Below are 22,583 nucleotides of genomic sequence, written 5' to 3'. Positions count from 1 at the left end.
TGTATGTGTGTGTGTGTGTGTATCTGAAGTTTCTGCATTTTATAGATATCTGATTAATTGAAAAAATCTTGATCTTTCATTTTACCGATTATATTCCGAAGAAGTTTTTGTACTATGTCCTTTGTATGACAATGTTATATGTTATACTATGACTTTCTGTAGCAGGTTTGAGCACAGTTCTGTTTCTCAGTGGCTCCTTTGATGTGCATCAAGGCTATGACCCATGGAGGCATACTTTATCATAAATAATTAAGTTGATGAATTTTAACAATATATTGTTCTTACCACCAATTGTAATTGTCCTAATAGACTGTCCACGGCACCTGAAACTTGTGAGTTTTACAATTTTCAATTTTCAATTAACTTTTGAATCCAATATAAAACATCTTTACACTTTTCACTTAATTCATTCAAACATTGATTTGAACTATTTCACATACCTGAAAATCACGAGTTTGCTTTTGCTGTTCTGCTTGCAACCTGCCAATCTCACTCAAGAACTCTCCAACAGCTGCCCCTATCCGCTCATTAAGTGCTTCAGCAAAAGCCTTTCCGACAAAAAATGCATCAAGAACAGCTTTGCTACTGCTGTTACCTATTAAACATTCAAAGAATAAAATAGTGCAAGGGAGGACAATAAAAAGTAACTTATTTCCACGCAGAGGCAAGATTTGTATAGAACAACTTAAAAAGATACTAGAATCTGACGCAAATGAGTTGAGGGTTTGTGCATGCCTTTTACCCATACATTCAGAGAGAAACGTATACAAAATACTTAATTATATGAAAAATATACATTTTTTTTACCGATACGAAAAATAAACATATTGATTGTCATGAAATGCTTTGGAATTTTCATGTGCCCATACATCAATTATGCCAGGAATGTTATCAAAAGATTCAATGAGCAACTGGAATGCATCTAGTTTAGTCATTAATTCCAAAGTTGAAATTACATATTTACAAGTAGGTTGGGAAAATGCTATGAGTGGGATATTCAACAGCTTAGCAAGTGGATTAAGCACAAAGCACATTGCTACAACTTCAGCTCTGGATACAAGGAAAGCAAGTTCGATGATAAAGCATGAAAATAAGTAGACCACATAATTATCAAAAACTTTTGCAAAAGCTTACCTCTCCAATTACAACCACTATTCAAAACAATGTTGCAGGAAGAAAAAGAAAATTGTGTAGAATATTAAGCATAATGATGTGAATATTAAGCATAATGATGTTGCAGGAAGAAAATTGTGTAGAATATTAAGCACTATTCAAATAACATAATGTTTGTTCCTATTCAGATTCACTGCATCGGAAGATCTCTCCTCCATCCTCCTGAGTTCCTAGCTTTACGGCAAACACTTTCTCACTCTTGCAAAGTGGAAGCCTAGTTTCAACCCCCCTACCGAGCTCAATTGAATGGCACCTATTTGGGTCTGCCTACCTGGCCTCCCCATTGAGTTTTGGGATAAGCAGATCTTTATGTGGATTAGTGACTCCTTTGACCACTACAACTCTGAGGATACAGTTACCTTGGCAAAATCACACATGGTTTTCGCTAAGTTATGTGTTCCTTAGATCCAAGCTCAGTCACTGGACTCAGGCCATTATTTACGAGGATGCTACTCTTTTATGCCAAGTTTGCAACTATAATGGCCACATAATCTGCAAGGCCCCAGTTTGCAGGACTTGAAAATGAAGAACAAGGCTACTCTTGGCTTGACTGCGAAGGACAGAGACAAGCATACCCCTCTACTTGAGATTTCGGCTTCTACGAGAGGCAATGTGCAGTCAACTTGTCAAAGCCCTCCCCTCCCAACCCAATTGGTTGATGCCTCTACCCTAACTGGGTTAGAAGATGGAGAAATCCCCGTTCCTATGATTACTGAAATATTGAGCCTGAGCCAAAACCTGCAACTAGCGTCTACCTCAAATGTTGTTGGTATCTTAAGAAGCTATCTATTGGCCCCTTTAGTTCCCTTCTCGGATGCCATAAATGGTGATTCTCACCCGAGGCAAGTTTGGGTCTACTCAGCCCCTAAAACAACCTTCCTGGATTAGTAATAAGCTTATTGAGAGGGGGGTGAATCAGTAATCTACCAATTATGCAACTTTTCAACCACTCAAAATCTTATAATAGCATAAGCTTAATAGTAACAAATGAAAGCACTAAACATGCATTCACATCCACAAAATAATGCAGCTCATAACACAGATATTTTGGTCTTGTGGAAACCCAACTTTGGTGAGAAACACATTGGAAATTAGTACCTGCACTCTTCTGAAGCATGCCCAATTAGGAGTTACAAAGACACTGTTAAGTGTCACCCAGTCAAAGGGATTTACCTATAGCCTTGCTAGGAGCCTTATCCAATCAAGAGTATCCTTGTTAGAGAACTTAGAACACTAATTAAAGTGTCACCCTATTAAAGGACTTACAATAAACGACCTATTAGGATCCACCAGGTTAAGGGATTCTACTATTGTAATTGTTAGGGAACAACATGTAGAATGATTTGTTGATTAATTCTTCCTCTCCTTGATTAGATCCACTATAACACACACAAACACTTCACTTTATTCTACGCTAACCTTTGGCTTGATCGCACCTTCACACTTCAACTACACCACGATCAATACACCAATTCCTTTGCCTTCATCAAATACATAACATTCTATGAAACCCTAAACATTACCGCCTTAAACTTGCCCTAACATGTATGCCTTAGATCTTCAAATGCATCCATTATACATCATACTCCAAAACAGACATCTCAATGCACACATTGAATTTCCTATACCATGTTGTCTCATAATCAACCTTACATTCAAATTCACAAAGAACATTCAAACACGTTTTGACTAAACAACTCCTAGAATCTTCATGACATGCTTCCATCAATCCTTGTGTTGGTTCCCAAAACCACAGATGGGAAATCCAAGAGTATATCGCTTCTCCGATATGACTTCTCAATCAATTCTTGCCAACAAACAGGAATATTTCTCGATTCCCCTGCACTTTAGGCTCCGCTACACCCAAGCTGGTTAACCTTTACCTCAAACGCTTACTCTCTGGTTCAAGGTTTTTTTATAGCGAATTTAAACTTGGAGTTCTTCGACTGGCAAAGTCCCCAAACTCAATGAAGCTGAATGCTGAATATTTGATAATTGAATGTTTTGAATAAATTTTGTAAATAATGAATTTGATGCTTGCAGAAGGAATCTATATAGATTTTTTGACTTTAATAACAAAAGACCAGTGCTTTGTTAATCTGGGCGATAGAGTCAACTTCGAGGAACATTCACGTACAACTTCATAATGTTCAATGCACTTATACTGCCAACAATTTTAATAATCCAGATGCAACAAAACAATTATAATGCAATCTTAAATTAGTCCAAATTGAATTTTAACTCTCTGAGCAGGAGACAAACTGGACAAAGCTACGGAAACAATTTAATATTTCACAATACCTATGATGATCAAATTTAAAATGCTAATTGACCATGTCCACTTATCTGATATAAAAATCATATACAGAATTCTAAAATATAATTACGAAGGACGATTCGCCTATAGTTTAAATCTTCACGCCATTTAAAAATAAACAAAAGACATGTTATTTTATTTGAAATAAAATAATGGACTTTATATTACAAAATCATAATAGACCCCTTATTCCTCCATACAGTAATAATATAAAAATACTTTTCTCCTAAGAGAATTTAAATGTTCGAATCTATCTTCTATTTTTGAATAAAAGAACTCCTATTTATATCCTACTCATTTGGGGATATGACTTTTCAAAGTCAAGAGTCATAATATTGAAATTACATAAACACACCCTTTGAAGAGAAACTTTTGGTGCCTTTGATAGTTTGAATGATTTTAATTATCTTAATCCTTCCCTTAATAAATTAATAATCTGGCAAGATTTAAATCACAAAACCTTGGATGCGAATGGCTTCGATTGTATTTTCTCTTCCATCGCATAAAATCTCCCGATGGTCCAGGGCAAAATATTTTCATTGCTTTGTATATGCGGTGAGTATCATTGCCTGTGTTTCAACTTTCATGGCTTTGGACATGGTGGCTTCATTTTGGACTTCGATTTCTCTAACTTTTCTACACACATGAATGGATCCTTTGGATTTATTCTTTATATCCGTCACTTAAGAAATATTTGCGTGTTCCTCCTTTGTTTGTGTTCCTTTGAATCACCTTGTGACTTCAATTTCCTTTTGTCTTTTGAATGACGCGGCGGCCTTTTTTGATCTTCATCGCTATGTGTCCTCGTTTTGGTAAATCTGGTTCACACAGTTTAGCAAACACACAAATCTTTGTTTTTCGTATTTCTTTGAGGTTCCTTCTTAGTCCATTGCTAATGACCATCGTTTTTTCCTTGTGGTTATATTCTATGGTATCGCATTTGTATGATGCGCTTATAATTTTGTTGTCACGCTGTGAAGTAGTTGCAGACTCCCAAGAGTTTGAATTCAATTCGAGTCTGCAGTATTATAAAAAGAATCTCCTGTTCTATGTCTGCTGCCCTTATCCCTTCGCACCTTTTCATATTCCCTTTTAAATAGCTACAATTAATGATAAATTTCCTGGCTGAGTGTCTGGGTTCGATTGTTTGTAGTGTTCCCTCTTCCTTGGATGTTGTATCCTCTGTTATTGTACTATTAACTCTCAAAGGCTACTTACTTTCATTGTTCTAATATCACAAATTAGATACAAATTGCTGGTGTCTTCCTCTATCACCGGTATGATAGTCTATGTCTTCCCTTCCTATTGGTCTTCCTGTTGGCATGTCTACAGAGATGGCTTTGGTTCAAATATTGTATTGTGTATCCCTGCTAGAGAAGCTGTGTGCTCAATCTTCTTAGTTCAGTCTAGACAACAGGGCAAGTAACGTGGGCTCCTACTTGTCTTCCTCACACAAAATCTTCTTGTGTTATTGAAATGATGGAATGTTCAGCTTGACTACATTGCAGATACAGAGTTAAATTCCTTATGCGTGGATGTGTCTGAATCTTAACTTCAGTTCTGAACAAGTATGAAGGCTCAGTGCAATTACGTCCGCTCCTTCTCCCCAACGGTGGTAATAAGTCTGCCTTTGATGTTTATCTGCCCACATATTGGCTCTATAAGAGTATTATGCAACTGCATTTGGTGGCTCACGCACAATGTTTTGGTGACCATCAGTAGACAAAATGCTTGCTTAAACTGAATATATGAAATCCTTATTTGATGGTTCTTCCTCCGTTTTTCCTTCTATACCGTATTCATACAAAAAAAAACTTACTTGGCATAGGATTTAGGACTCTAAATTTTGTCAAATTTTAGAGTTCCATCACCTTGGAATGTCATATCATTATCAAAATTATTTTGACACGTCACCACATCATGTCCATCTTGACTAAATTCACTAACTCATCCATATCAATCACCAATCTTCAATTAGCCATCGACAGCTCAACAACACAAATAGTTTTATCCCAAAACTTCATTTATCTTCACAACACCTACTCACTGATCATCCAAATGCATTGCGGTTGTAACCACATCACCTACAAACCATGTTTTGCTTACTTGTGCGACCGATCCACTTAATCTGTTAGTAATTGCTCTAGTAGTTTCACTATCACTTTCAAGTGATTATAACTTACTCAATCCTTCACATAAAGAGTAGCGGTCATACATTTGATTGATTGAGACACCCCTAAGTCTCCCATAAGGATAGTAACCACAAACACTGCATCACCTCATTCATCACTTTCATACTTTGAAACCTAATAAGAACACTAGGTCAATACTTGACATTAATGACAACACAATAACTCATCATTATGTAACCAAATTTGTAGCATGATAGCTCTAGTCATCTTCTACCATCATTGCATCAGTTATGCCAATAATCTCCCCCTTTGGCATTGATGGCAACACTTCTAATCAACGAAACTTCTAAATAATACTTGTACTCTATCAATTGTGGAAACTCTCCCTTTCACCGATCTCCTATCTTTTTGTCATCTCCTTCGCTGCACAATCCTTTTCCATACTTTCTCCCTTTGGCAACTACAATTTGCTCTTGTATTCATTGCTCTGCATGTAGCATCTCATTCTCTCCCCAACATACTCATTGCTCTACATGTTGCATCTCAATTTCTCCTGCTTGTTGTATCTCATTCTCTCCCCCTTTAACAACAATGCCAAAGGTGCCGGATGCTTCTGACTGACCATGTCCCCAAAATTCACTGACTTCTCCACTAAGCTAGTTCACTTCCTTGTACTATGTTGTACTGACTATAAGACTATTCCCCTTAAGGAGTAGTCCCATAACATCAATCCATGCATAAGATATTCAATAAGTGCAATGGACTGATGCACCAGCATCTTCTTCTAATTCAAATCAAGTAGGGGAATGACCCCCAACCTGCCTCATAGATACTCAAATGTATCCTAAGGCAATGGCTTCATGAATATGTCAACTTGCGATATTGCTATCAGGTTTTAGCTGTGTGATTTGTGAGTCAAACTCGTTGACCCATATTCATGAGTAGTGGTTCATCGAGCCCATTTCTCATGAGAATGAATGGAACACTTAGCATTCATTTGTAATGCTCATAGCGGTGAAGCACCCGAACTTCCCAGGAGGTCACCCATTCCAATACTACTCCAACTCAAGCGCACTTAACTCCGAAGATTCCTCCATGGTTAAACCCACTCTGCTTGTAACCCCATTTACAAAACCTTCACCAAGTGGTGTGCCTTATGAACCATTCATTACAAGGCCCCTTAAGCTCATCAATTGATAAGTAGGAGATACTTCCCACAGCAAGTCAAATTGTGATATTGCTATTAGGATTTAACTGTGTGATTTGTGAGTCAAACTCATTGACCCATATTTCATGAGTAATGGTTCACCGAACCCATCTCATGAGAATGAAAGGAACACTTAGCACTCATTGAATCTAGGTGATGCTCACAAAGGTGAAGCATCGAGACTTCCCTGGAGGTCACCCATCCCAGTACTACTCCAGCTCGAGCGCACTTAACTACGAAGTTTCCTCCATAGTTAAACCCACTTTGCTTGCAACCCCATTTGCAAAACTTTCACCAAGTGTTGTGCCTTATGAACTATTCATTACAAAGCCCCTCAAGCTCATCAATTGATAAGTACGAGATATATTCCACAAGTAAAATTGTGATATTGCTATCAAGATTTAACTGTGTGATTTGTGAGTCAAACTCACCGACCCATATTTCATGAGTAGTGGTTCACCGAACCCATCTCTCATGAGTTCGACTCACAAATCACAGTTAAATCTTGATAGCAATACCACAATTGACTTGTCATGAGAAATACCTCCTACTTATCAATTGATGGGCTTAAGGGGCTTTGTAATGAATGGTTCATAAGGCACAGCACTTGGTGAAGGTTTTGCAAATGAAATTGCAAGCAAAGTGAGTTTAACCATAGAGGAAACTCTAAAGTTAAGCACGCTCAAGCTAGAGAAGTACTGGGATAGGTGACCTCTCGAGAAGTTCTAGTGCTTCACCTTTGTGAGCATCACCTAGATCCAATGAGTGCTAAGTGTTCCATTCATTTGCATGAGACATGGGCTTGGTGAACCACTACTCATGAAATATGGGTCAATGAGGTTGACTCACAAATCACACAGTTAAATCCTGATAGCAATATCACAATTTGACTTCTTGTGGAGAATATCTCCTACTTATCAATTGATGAGCTTAAGGGTCTTTGCAATGGATGGTTCATAAGGCACAACACTTGGTGAAGGTTTTTCAAATGGGATTGCAAGAAGAGTGGGTTTAACCATGGAGGAAACTACATAGTTAAGCATGCTTGAGCTGGATTAGTACTAGGATGGGTGACCTCCTGGGAAGTCTCGGAACTTCACTTCTATGAGCATCAACTAGATGCAATGAGTGCTAAGTGTTCCATTCATTCTCAAGAGAGATGGGTTCGGTGAACCACTACTCATGAAGTATGGGTCAATGAGTTTGACTCACAAATCACACAACTAAAGCCTAATAGCAATATCAGCAATATCACAATTTAATTTGCTATGGAATATATCTCCTACTTATCAATATGTCAACTACTCGCTCCTTGGTTGGCACATATTCCAACCTCACCTCTTTTTCCTGCACCTGTTCTCTAAGAAAATGATACTTAATAGTAATATGCTAGGTCTTAGAATGCATCACTGGAATCTTTGATATGTTTATAGCACTTGTGCTATGACAATAGATAACCATTGGTTTAGTGACGACCTCCTAAAGGCCTTCCAATATCTTCTTAAGCCATACAAATTGCATACAATTAAAATCAGCAACAACATGCTCAGCTTCAATTGTGAACTAAGAGATACAATTTTGCTTTTTGCGTGTCCATGACACAAGCCTAGCACCAAGAAAGAATGCACCACCACTTGTGCTCTTCCTGTCATCCACATTACCTGCCTAGTCTACATCTTTGAACACGTTCAAAGAAAAATTACCTTTGCGTGCATACCAAAGACCATAGTCTTCATTCCCCTTCAAGTATCTGAATATCCTCTTTACTGCCATCAAATGTAACTCTTTATGATTAGCAGAGAACATTGCAGCTAATCCAACTTGTGTTATGTTAGGTATATTGTGCACAACATACTACAACTCCCCTATCATGGACCTGCACAAGGTCTCATCCACTTCTTTAGACTCATCTTCCTTGGACAGCTTGCAACTATTCACCATACTCTAACATACTTAGACTAATTGATGTAGATTCGATCTCTAAGTTGAGACACCTACAAACCAAAGAAAAATTTGATCTCACCGATCATGGACATCTCAAACTCTTTCTTCATCTCATCTATAAAAGCTATACTTAACTCATCATTTCCTCTAAAAATTATATCATCAACAAATATCTCTGCAATCAATTACTTGTCTTCTTTATCAACTTTAAGATACACATTATCATCATCATTGGTTCTAATGAAACCAGTCTTAATAAAATAGGAATGCAATCTCTCACACCATGCTCTAGGTGCATGTTTCAATCCATACAAAGCTCTCTTCAACTTATACACCATATCTTTTCTATTTGATAAGGCAAACCCTTTAGGATGCTCAATGTGTACTTCTTCTTCCAGGAGACAAATGAGAAATGCAAACTTGACATCCATCTAATACACTTTGAACTTCTTGTATGCAACATATGCAAGTAGAATGTTTCATTGTCTAGTCCTTTCTCTTGTGCATAACCTTTGCAAACAAGTCTAGCCTTATTTCTTACTACCTCACCAAATTCATCAATCTTAATCTTGAACACCCACTTAGTACCGATCACATTTTTATCCACCGGTGTAGTAACAAGTATCCAAGTCTTGTTCTTCACTATTTGCTCTAGTTCTTTCTTTGCTTTCACCCAATCATTAACTTTTAATGCTTCTCTTATTGTTCTTCGTTCAAAATCATATAGTAGACATGTACTTTCTCTTGCCTCTCTTCTTGTTAACACACCAGCACTTCTATATCCAATGATTTGATCAACTAAATGATTTAACTTCACAAACCTTGGCAATACCAGTTTGGTTCTCAAAGCCTCTTCTTCTGCTTGTACCAATTCATCTTCGCTGTCTTGTCAATCTTCATCTTCAGCAGCTTGCTCTACCAGTTGTACATATATAATCCCTTTGTAATGTTTTGGTTCCTTCTTGCTAGAATCATCATTATGCTCTGAGAACTCATCAACTCTCACACTTGCACTTTCCACTATCTTGTTGGTTCTCTTGTTCAAACATTTATAGGCTTTTCTCTTTGTAAAGTATCCTAAGAATATCCCTTCATCACTCTTAGGATCAAACTTTCCTGTATACTCATCATTCTTCATGTAACATCTACTTCCAAACACTTTGAAATAGCGTACATTAGATGAATGACTATACCGCAACTCATAGTCAATATTGTTTGTATTTTTCTTTATCTGTACCTAATTGAGTGTGTATGCTACAGTGCACACTGGTTCTCTCCAAAACACCTTAGCAACACCTTCGGATCATCAGTATTCTTGCACATTCAACAACTAATGTGTTCCTCCCTTCTGCAATATTGTTTGGTTGTGCAATCCTTGGTGTAGACATCTATCTCTTGATTCCTTGTTCTTCACAATAGGCAATGAACTCATGTAAAGTGTTCGATCTTAGACATTTCAGGTTCTTACTAGTGTCTTTCTCTACTCTGGCCTTATATATCTTGAACATGTGAAATGCTTCAAATTTGTCCTTAAGAAATACAACTCACTTCATTCTACAAGAATCATCAATAAACAACATAAAGTAATTATCACCATGATAGCTTCTACTTCTCATAGGACCACATAAATCAGTATGTACCAAACCAAAGATACCTTCGAGAGAGTATCACTTATTGATGAAACTTGAAGTAGTTGACTTGCCCAACTAGCAATCTTTACACATCACATTATCTGGTTTAACTAGATATGGCAATCCCGTCACAATTTTCATCTTACTCACATTAATCAAACTATCAACGTTCACATAACAAAACCTTTTATATCATTGCTAACTATCCTCAATGTAGCAACTAGACAACTTTTAATAGTAGTGTTAAGATGGAACAAGTTACCTTTCCTAAATTCACCAATAGCAATCAGATCTCTTGATTTACCAAGAATCCTACACACACCTTTGATGAACTCTAACACATATCCCTTATTATTCAAATATGCAAAACTCAGCGAATTGTATTCCAATCCTCCAACCCAATCGACATCATCACAATTTGTTTTACTATTCAATGCAATAGAACCTTTACCTTTCACCAGACAAAAAGAATGTTACCAAATCTTACCGATCCTCCATCATCGCATTCTTCCATTTCAATGGACTTGCTTTTGTCACCTATCATATGATGAGAGCAACCATTGTCAATAATCTAGTCACTGTGTGATTCATGCTGGAAACAAGTGCCTTCTCACCAACTGCAGATGATTCATCTTTGACTGCAACAAACACAATTTCATCTTCATCTCCTCTATCAAACTCTTCATCGGTGACTCCTTCCTCAACTAGATAACATGCCTTCTTAACCTTCTCTTTGTACTTCATTGACTTTGTCATTTTTGTCTTTCTCAAGACATCTAGAAGCAATATGACCAATCTTCTTGCAAGAGAAACACTTCAAGGGCAGTTTACCTTTGTACTTACCAACTCCTATAGGAAGCATCCTCACTAGTAGTGCTTCCATCTCTTCATGTTCTCTTAGTTCAATCCTTATATACTCCTAATCGTTAGATTAAAATGTTAGGTCAGATGAACTAACAGCATCTTTACCTTTCATTGATAGAGCAAGAGTCAAGGATGACTTAAATGTAGCTTCTACCTTAGGTATACTATAGTCAAAATTGCTTAACTCAAAATGTTATCAACTTTCCTAACAAAGCATCAAGTGAAACAGCTCTTGTTCCTATAGATCTTACTTCTTGAATAGCTGAAACCCTAATAGCATACTATAGCAATGAAGTTCTCAAAATTTGGCTTACCATATCTTCTCCTTCAAAAGTACCTCCAACTCCTCTAATAGAAGCAACCACATCTTTGATCCTTTGACTGTATTGCTCAATATTCTCATTCTCTATCATCCTCATTTCATTGAATTATCCTTTTAGGCTATCCACCTTTGCCTTTTGCACATGTGAATCACCACCATAGACAGTCTTCAACTTTCCCCACATTTCATTAGCAGTTTCCAGATCTTGGACATTGATGAATTTTGCATCAAAAAGAGTGCTTGCAGTGGCCGCCATAGTAACTATATGATCTTGTTGGATCCTCAACTGATTTGCACTGAGAGTTCCTGCAGGGATGACATATCTTGTAACCACATGATTCCAATTTCCAATATCGTTCACCCATACCTTTGAGATATAGCTTCATTCTTCTACACCAAGCTGGGTAGTTCTCCCTTGTAAACTTAGGACCTTCCTTTCGCATCATCTTGGATCTTTACCTCGCACTATTAAGCTTCACCACCATAAAGGGCCTAGGCTCTGATACCAATTGTCAGTCCTGAGGGATCGGATTACTAAGAGGGGGATAAATCAATGATCTATCCATTATGCAACTTTTCAACCACTCAAAACCTTATAACAACATAAGCTTAATAACAGCAAATGAAAGCATTAAACATGCATACACATCCACAGAATAATGCAACTCATAACACAAATATTTTGGTCGTGGAAATCTAACTTGGGTGAATAACATGGTAGGAATTATTACCCACAAATTGTGCACTCTTCTGAACTACACCTTGTTAGGAGTTAAAAAGACATTGTTAAGTGTCACCTGGTCAAGGGATTTACCTCTAGCCCTGTTAGGAGCTTTACCCTGTCAAGAGTAATCTTGTAAGAGGACTTAGAACACTATTTAAAGTGTCACTCTGTTAAAGGATTTACAAGAAAGAACTTGTTAGGATCTACCCAGTTAAGGGATTTTACAGTTGCAACTATTAGGGAACAACAGGCAGAATGATCCATTGATTAGGACCTCCTCGGCTTGATCAAATCCACTATAACACTCATGAACACTTCATTCCACACTGACCTTTGGCTTAATCGCACCTTCACACTTCAACCGTACTATGATCAACACACCAATTCTTTGCCTTCATCAAATACATAACATTTTGTGAAACCCTAAACGTTCCACCACCTTAAACTTGCCCTAACACATTTTCCTTAGATCTTCAAATGCATCAATCACACATCACGCTCCAAAACACACATCTCGATAAACACAATGAATTCCCTTACTGCATCGTTTCATAATTACTTTACATTCGAATTCATAAAGAACAATCAAAATCATTTGACAACTTCTAGAATCTTAATAATACACTTGTGTCAATCCTTGAGTGTCATATAATCATCCAAAATCATTTAGACACGTCACCACGTCGTGTCCAACAAGAACGAGTTCACTAATTCATCCATACCGAACACCAATCTTTGATCTACCATCGGCAACTCAAGAACACAAATAGTTTTATCCTGAAACTTCGTTTATCTTCGCAACACCTACTCACAATCATCCAAATGCATTGCAGTTGTAACCACATCAACTACAAACCATGTTTTGCTTACTCCTAAGACCGATCCACTTAATTCATCATAGATTTGATGAAACAATCAAATCACTTACTCTTTGTCATAATTGTTCAAGCAATTTCACCATTCTCCTTCAACTGATCATAATTACTCAATCTTTCACATCAAAAGTAGTGGTCATACATTTGACTGGTCGAGACACCCCTAAGTCTCCCATAAGGATAGCAACCACTAACACTCACTGCAACACCTCATTCATCACTTTCATACTCTAAAACCTCCTAAGAACACTAGGTCAATACTTGACATCAATGACAATACAATATTTGATCATCAATGACAGCTCCAATCATCCTCTACCATCATTGCATAAAATATGCCAACAGAATCCACTTAAATTCAATTGATGTTGAATCTTTAGTTTGAATCCATTTGATCGGATTGGAGAGGAGATGTTGATTTGAAAACCATTCGAGCATTCCTTAGAAGCTTGCACTAGGTGGGTGGAGTCATTGGCTATTCTGTGAAAGGTGTTGATTCTATTTCATTTCATTTAGATTCAGGTGTTCCTCTTCATCTAAGTGATGTTTTGTCCATTCTTGGAACCAAGGGAAATCTAATTTCCAAGATAAAGGTTATCAGTAGCATTTTCTTGAAGGTAAAGTTTTTGCATGGAAGAACTCTATCATTAAGACAGCACGTGAGATTGGTATTCATCATGACAGCCTATACAGACTTGCAGCTCATCCTTAAGTCTTAGCACATGATTCAATAAGTACAAATGAACTATGGCACAAAAGATTTGCTAATCTAAATTTCAGAACTTTGTCTTCCAAGGACAAAGTGGTAGTTGGCCTTCCAAAGTAAAATCAAGATCATGAGGGCGTCTGCAAAGGGTGTTCTCTAGGTAAGAACATTAAATATCCATTTCACAATATGACAACAGAGCAAAGGATATCCTAGAGCTGATTCATTCCAATTTGTGTGGTCCTATGTTAGCTGCTTTATTAAGTGGGTTTTTGTATTATGTTACTTCCATTGATGATTTCTCTCGTGATTCATGGATTAATTTTCTAAAATCTAAAGAATCTAATGAAGTGCTGTCCAAATTTAACGAATTTAAAGCTCTTGTTGAAAACTTGTCCAATAAGACGATAAAGGTTTTAAGGTCTAATTAATGGGGGTGTATAAACTTCTAGTATATTTCAAAATAATTATATTACAGCTAGGATTAAGAGGAAGTTTTGTGTCCCTTACAATCCTCAACAAAATAGTGTAGCTGAAAGAGAGAACAGATCTACTGTTGAGGCAGTGAAAGTCATGATCCGTGATCAAGGCCTTCAAACATTTTTATGGGCAGAAGCTTGCAAAACAATAGTATATGTTCATAATCATAGTCCACATCAAATCCTAAACAATATGAAACCCAAAGAAACATTCATAGGTACTAAACTAGATATTAGCCATCTTAGAACTTTTGGATGTCCAATGTATATTCATATTACAAAAGATAAAAGAACTAAGTTAAGACCTTCTGGAAAGAAAGGCATTTTTGTTGGTTATAGTGAATCATCAAAAAATCAGCAGAGATGTTTCTTTCGAAGAAGATGTAACTTGCAAAAGATAGAGAAGATCTTGAGCCTTCTCAAGATATGGATATGGCTGTCCTCGATTCTCCTTCAGAGATTCAGAGAGAAACTACAAAGTTAGAAAATTATGTTGATCCTATGGATCTGGCTGATCATGTTAGATAAAAAGAGACTATTGTGGGCCAGGCATACTATGCAAGAGGCGAAAAACATGCAGCCCCTCAGCACTTCCAGGGAAAGTAAAAGACCTTATCAGTTTGCAAGATATGTTGCTTTGATGAGTCAGATTATAGCATTTGACCCTTCAAGTTTTGAGGAGGCTTCAAAACAGCAAGTATGGATGGATGAGTACCAATCCATAATCAAGAATGCTGTGTAGGACATTGTTCCTAGACTCAAAGGTAAATCTAGGATTGGAAAACCAGGAAGACCATTTTTGGTTTGCTGGTTGTATATACCAGTGGTTCTCTATGGTTGTGAGATTTAAGGTGGCAGCATGTCAAACTATGCTTGGAGACAATTGGAGAGGATTCAGAAGCACCTAATCAAAAGCAATCTCAAAGTTAAGACCTTCGTTCCTTATGATATTCTTTTAGAAGAAGATAGGAGTTTTATATTTGAAGAATTAGCAATACTCAATTACTTAGTTACTTAGAGAAGGTTGAAAACATGGATGACCCATGCTGGTTGAAAATTGTGAAGGAAAAGGATTTTAACCGTGGAAAGAAACATGGATGATGCAAAACAAAAAGTGATCGAATAAATGGAACATTAAGCTACAGAAGTCCTAATAAATGTGGACATAAAAAAGTTTGTCATAAAGAAGTTTCGGAGTGCCATGTGGACTAATAACATTGGTTAAAAAAGGCTTACTAAATTCAAGAGTTCAACCCAACCAGGGAGCATGCGGAAAAAGCATATTTAGGGGTTGTTATTAAAGGGAAAGCAAGGTTGTTAATGACACAATTGAGGATGGGATTGCATCATCTCAAGTGGGAGATAGGTAGATGGAAGAGGCCCAAAGAGGTTTGGGAGGAAAGAACTCGCATGTTTTGTAAGACAGGTACAACTGAAACCAAACGGCACTTTCTCACAGAATGTGCAGCTTATGATGATATTCGAGCTCAATATGAAATCATCTTGAAGTTGATAACATGCACAATCTATTTAAAGAGGATGAGGTCAACCAAACTATTGGTTTGCTAGTTAGCATTCATAAAAGAAGATAAGAGATGGAATGGAATATGGGAAGTGTTTAAGGCTGCTTACTTATCTTTGGTCTCTTAGACCGTTTGGTCTCGTGGATGTCATTAAAATCATTCATTCATTCATTCTAAGTGGCTGTTCAAAATCGGACATGCAGCTGATGGGAGTGTGGAAAAATATAAAGTCAGTTTTGTAGCTAGAGGATTTTTTCAAAAAGAAGGTATAGATTATGAAGAGACTTTTGCACCTTTAGCACATTACACTTGTATCAAAACTATCATTGTTGTTGCAGAAATTAAAGGACAGAAACTTCATCAAATGGATGCAAAGACAACGTTCTTGAATGGGATTACTGAAGAAGAGGTATACATTGAACAACCAGTGGGTCTTGTGATTCATGATAAGGAATCACATGTGTGCAGATTGAAAAAGACCTTGTATGGCCTTAAGCAAGCTCCACATACATGGTATGAGAGAATTGATAATTATTTATTAAGCTTGGGCTTTCTAAAGACTGATGTTAATCCAAATTTATATTTTAAGGTGATTGATGATAAAGCTGTAATCTTGGTACTTTATGTTGATGATTTGTTTCTCATAGGTGAAGATGATCTAATTATTAAATGTAATGAGTTAGCTTCTGAACTTGAAATGAAAGATCTTGACCTTATGCACTACTTCGTTGGACTTCAAGTATGGCAAAGACCAAATGAGATTATCTTGAGTCAAGGGAAATATGCTATTGATATTCTAAACGATTTGGTATGTTAGATTGTAAGTTCATGGTGACTCCTATCGAAGCAAATCTGAAAAAGTTATATGAGAGTTGCAGCCAAATCGGCTTTAGTTGATCCCAATATGTAAAAGCTATTAATTGGTTCATTAGTGTATTTGGTTAATTCTAGGGTCGATATATGTTATGATGTTAATACTCTCAGTCAATTTGTGTGTGAACCAAGAGAGATTCATCTTGTTGCAGTCGAACACATTTTGAGATATGTATGTAGTATAATGGGATATGGTCCGAAATATTCTTTTTGTTAAGAAAGGAACTTACAGAGGTTCTCTAATTCAAATTGTGCAGGGTACGTACTTGACTGGAAGAGTACATCAGGATGTTGTTTAAGCATAGGTTCAACTATGATTTCCTAGTGCAGCAAGAAAAAATTATGTGTTGCTCAGACCATAGTTGAAGCGGAATATGCTGCAGCTTGTGTGGCTGCAACAGAAGCAATGGGGCTTCACAAACTACTTGCAAGATTTTTTGGGCAGCCTTTGGGACCTACAGTGATTCATTGTGATAACCAAAGCTATATAAAGCTTTTGATTAATACTCTTTTCCATGATAGAACCAAGCATGTGGAAATAAAATATCAATACTCAAGAGATATGATTCAAACAAAAGCAGTTGAGCTCAAGTAGATTTGCACAGAAGAGCAGACAATGGGCACTCTCACCAAGCCACTTCCTAGAGTGAAGCTTTCTTATTTTTTAGATAAGCTTGGTATTGCGGAGAATGTTGCTCTTGCTAAGAAAAAATCAGCTTCAGTGATTATGCATTCTTCTTTGTGAGAGAAGTTTGAGGTGCAAGCCCTTGTTAATGCATTCTTCTCTATGATATAAGTTTGGGGTGAAAGCCCTTGTTAATGCATTCTTCTCTAGGAGAGACGTTTGCGGTGAAAGCCCATGTTCCACCCTCTAGGAGTAGCCATGGTGGATCCACCCTGTGGGAGTATCTATTGTGGAAGTCATGCGTGAGATTCCATGACTTAGTTTGCTTGTTCTTTCACCCTCGGGGAGTAGCCATGGTGAAAGTCATGCTAAGTTGGCAATTTGATGCTGAGAAAATTTGATATGAGGATTTTACTGTTGACATTTTTGCTACAACCTTTATGTTTGTCATGATGCAGATGCCATGACATATGAATAATCTCTCTCTTGCTAACAGGGAGTGTTGAAATCCTGAGATAGATTATTCTTACCTATGATTGATCCTACAATATTTGACTGCATTTTGAAACTAAATATTGTTCTTTCTGTTCAATCATTCTTCAGCTTTTGTGCTTTAGTTCTCTATCTCTCAGCAGGATACTCTATGATTATGCGGAAATCATTTTCCCTCATATGTTCTCTTACCTTCTACACTATTGTTAAAGTATCATGGCTTCTTGTATATCTTGTATTGGCATCGTGATGTGGCTCATCATTACGTCAGTTGGTTTTCATCTGGCTAGAAACAGTTCTTGTAATTATTCAACACCTGTTCTATTCACCTTTGTCAGTACTGCATCACTTGATGACATGGGACTCTTACCATATGACTTGGCATCCTCGTGGGTTGCTTAAACAGTTCGTGGCTCAAGCCAACCGTTCTTGTTTGAAGGCTATCGTGTGTATTGTCTAAGTTTGTAATTGTCGACTCTAGGAATTACATAGGACTCCCTTTATGTTTTGGTAATGCTTATAAGGAAAATGTGATGTTTCAGTCACACATGGACTCCTGGTCTACCAAAAGTGACCATGGCTTTCAAAGAGTCTATTATGTTTTTGATATTGAGAATTTTTAGAGAGCTTGGTATGTGAGCAGCCCATGATACTGAGATTGGAGCATTAAAATATTTTTTGTAACAAAGTGAGAATTTGGTGTTATGTAAAATCAGAGATTGCAATTGTGAATCATAAATTTGTGCTTGTAAATCAGTTTCAGGATATATAGTATCTGTGAGATATTCTTGGTTGTTGTTGCATACAGCCAAAGTGTTTAATTTGTAAAGGAGGTATATCAGGCTTATTCATTGACTGTTTTGAAGCCATCAATCATAAGCAAGAACTTTGTGTAATTGTTTTTGAGAGCTCAATAAAGATATTATCATTTTTGTGGGCTGGGTTTTTCACACTCAAGAGGAGGTTTTTTCCACAATAAGTCTCATGTGTTCGCTGTCATTTTTTGTTTTGCACTTCAGTTTATTGCAATTTTATATTCTGGTTCAAAAATTCTAACATCACCAAGCTAAGGGAATGAATTGTACATGGTGTCCATAATGTGTACACACCCTTCCTCATCGAAAGCACTTGTTGCCCTCCAATTTTTCTTATTATCTGTCGCAACTTGGACAACACTTTCAAGACCCACCACTCTATGGACACTTTGAAGATTTTAGAAATGACACCCTTGAGTTGCCCCTCGCAACCAAACACCTTCAAAATAGTGCCCCTTTGGGAAACATTGCAAGAGTATTTATCAAAAGTTGACTTTTGTGATTTTTTCATCCATTAGAATTGATAGACACTCATGGTCAATTCAAGAATCCCTAATTGGTTTGAGTGATGTCACAACAACAAAAAATTGCCCTTACAAAACCATAACTTGCATTATTGATTATTGTCAGCATTTCCAAAAAATATGGTGATCTCACCAAGTTGAAAGAAAGAACACTAGCATAATGCAACATGCAATTTTTCCTCTATAAGGTCTCTCGTTTCATTTTGAGATGCCTTAACCAATGGGCCTCTTTTTGGGAAGGAGAAGAGGCATCTACTTTTTGAATAGAGAATATCTCCAAATGGATGTTGGGAGGCCACTACTAAACATGTGGGCATATCTCCAAAAGGAAATATTTTCCTTGCTAAAGGATGAGACTTTAGTTTGTCTCTCTCAATCATAGCATCAGATATTGTTTGTTCTTTAATGAAAGCCATATATTTTATTTTGTCAACCCCTTCTTATTTCACCCTTCATATATTCTAATTTCAAACCCACTTATAGCACACAAATGAGCTCTCCCTCGACTATATGAACTCTTAAATTGAACCCCGCACTCATTATAATTCAAATGAAATCCCCCTCTCCTGAAAGTGGATTGAGCATTTAAAATATTTCAATTAAGAGGATGCTTTATTATAGTCAAAATGTTTGTTTGTCTCAATGCCCATTGAACCTAGACTAATGGTCATTTCAAATATATTGTAATTTGTTGTTACAATGAGTTATATTATAATAAAATATACAACCCTATAATTTATTAAATTAATAATAGTTCAAACAAACAACAAAAAACATTACAAAAAAATTGAAGCTTGTTTCTTTTTTTCTAAAGAAAACAGATTTTTTTAAATAATTAAAAAAATACATTGAAAAATCATAAAAGCTCATCCCAAACCTAGAAGAATCTCTTAAAATACTTAGATTAGATTACTAGATCTGCTTTGTGCAAACACTCTCCTTCAAGAAAAAACAAATACCTTTTATGAAGCAAAAATGGCTTAACAAGAATGAGGTTTTATGAAATGATGTTGACTTCACAAAATGAGAGGCAAGTTTTAGGTATTGGATAGCTTTTTAGGGTTTTATTTTTAATTTTACAAAGAAAGTGTTTTTTTCTTGAAATTCACAACCATTCTGCTTCTGCAAGAGTGCCTAGGAGTGCCTGGGAGCAGCCAGGGAGCATCTCAGCTGCCATGGGTTCCTTGGGAACTCAGCAGTGTACAACAGGGAACCAAAGGCAGCTGGGTGGCACCCTAGCTGCTCTAAGGGAGCTGCTATTGCTGCTCCCGCTCCCAGCCCAATTGGGTACATGTACGAGTCCGAAACCCCATAGCGAAGAACCTAACAACATAGGTTTAAGGAACACTTGACGTATATATAAATATAATCATCAATCTACTTTATCTTGTTACAAAACTATTGCATTTCACATTGATACGCTTATGTATTAATATAGCTACGTCATAGGTGCTACAAAGCCTAAAGTGAAAGCGAAAAAAGTCTCTTCTTTCCTTCACTGGCCATCCCCCAGCAATAAAATTTTGCTACTATTTAAAAATTCTAGAAGAAAGTTGAAGAACACACGTCATCAGAAAAACTTCACTAGATCGGCCTCTTCACAAGATAAACTGTATGTTGTCTGACACACAAAACAAAGGAGACCATCTCTTCTTTGTCCAGCGGTTTCTGAAAACAAAAAGAATATAGGAACATCAAATTAGGAAGGAAAGAACAAATAACTGTTGTTGACTATGCAATCGAAAATCTGCATCCATGTGGCAGAATCATGATGAACCAAGAACATACGAATGATGAGCAGAGGGCAGAGGGAAGAAAGAAATTGTCATATCTTATCCAACATCTCCACCTGTCCCTTCCGCCTGCTATTTTTTTTATTTTGAGGTTAAGACCTTTAAGATGAATGGTGATTTTATTGTTTTTAACATTAACAGCAAACATGAATCCTGATATTCGAGTTTGACAAGTAACACTGAAATAGTAATTTTATGGTGTTATGTTTATTATATGCATGTTATGTGGTAAGTCGAACTTATTTAGTGTTTTTAGACTGCAATTATGTATTTGTGTGTTATATTCAAATGAGTTTCTAGGCATGTTTCAAAATGAACCCAGACCAGAAAAAATTTACACTCCTGGTAAACGCGAACCATTAAAATTAGAGTTCACCATTATTTAAGTGTTCATACAGCTCAAATTTCCTTCCTCGAAAGGCTTAGTTTTAGAGCCCAGCACATAAATGGCAGATTCAATACAGGTTCAAGCGTTGTAATTGACTTGTTGTAATTGTACAATCCTCCTGTCGACAGTCTTACAGTATGTTGGAAACATGCTATGTTGACAACCCACGTTCAAGTCTTGCCTTATTATAAATCGACAACGACAATCTGCGCTAAGCTCAGATGTGCCTGGCGCAAGCTCCAGGGGAGATCTGGCAAGATAGGTGCCCTCAGAAAGGATCTCAAACTAAAATGATAATATGATAATAGTGAATCTTAAGGTTTACTAGTTTTCCAAAGAAAAAATTAATCGATGATGATGAGGTGTGGCACATGGATTAAACTACATAGTACGGAAGATTTTGTAAGAAAGCTTGAGTAAAATTCTTTATTCTGAGAATTTCATGGACTAAATCATATCTTATTTCGAAAAAATAAGCAGTTCCTTGATTCTCAAATTCGCATAATATGTCGTTAAATTTGAGAAGATGTGTCAGACTAACATAATTTAATTAGAGATAAAAAGAAAGGGGGAGACCTGGTGGAGGATTTCTGCTGCATTTTGTTCCCACGTTGAAAACCCTTTTATGCTTGTATCGCTGAAAAACTCTTTTGGAAGGGGAAGACCTTGCCAGGCACAGAGGATTGTTACAGACTGAAGGCCCCGGGACTGTAACGCTCGTAGAGCATATTGCTGCCATTTTCTCTCCCCTTTTCTCCTCCTATTATCCACAATTACGAACTTCACACATTTCCTCGAGGTATAGATGTACGTGTTTCTTCGGAAAAATCAATATAAATCTCTTGAGCGCGCTTTTGTGAGAACTAATTAAAAAAAACTACTGCTTGATTAGAAAGGAGATGCAAGGGTTATGTCCCAAGAAATTATTACTTTTTTATTAGAAAACAATTATATTCGAAAAAAGCAATTTTTCAATTTCATTTACCAATGTTTATGTTTGTTTGGTAGCTTCACTTAGTCTAAGTGTGTAATATACATTTGCACTTAGTCTCATAGTTTATCAAGTGTGTAATATATTTGCACTCAATATCATAGTTTATCTAAGTGTGTAATATACATTTGCACTAAGTCTCATAGTTTGTCTAAGTGAAGCTACCAAATATCAACATTAGTAAA

At 36.7% G+C, this 22,583-nt stretch overlaps 1 protein-coding gene across 1 annotated transcript in view; it reads right to left on the bottom strand.

Moving 5' to 3' along the window:
* The window catches only part of LOC149561900 (uncharacterized), an 80,211-nt gene extending 58,027 nt beyond the window's left edge, over nucleotides 1-22,184 (bottom strand). Inside the window, exons 1-2 of the mRNA XM_089825418.1 lie at nucleotides 21,984-22,184; nucleotides 441-595 (exon numbers count right to left, since the gene is read on the bottom strand). Of these exons, the coding sequence (XP_089681544.1) occupies nucleotides 441-595; nucleotides 21,984-22,146 (318 nt within the window). The 5' untranslated portion in view covers nucleotides 22,147-22,184. The remainder of the gene's footprint in view (nucleotides 1-440; nucleotides 596-21,983) is intronic.
* Nucleotides 22,185-22,583: the final 399 nt, after the last annotated feature.

This window comes from Cupressus sempervirens, chromosome 4 (genome assembly GCF_028749045.1).
Source record: "Cupressus sempervirens isolate cs-2001-9-10 chromosome 4, ASM2874904v1, whole genome shotgun sequence".
Classification (NCBI taxonomy): Eukaryota; Viridiplantae; Streptophyta; class Pinopsida; order Cupressales; family Cupressaceae; genus Cupressus; species Cupressus sempervirens.
This window is presented reverse-complemented; position numbering and strand designations above follow the sequence as displayed.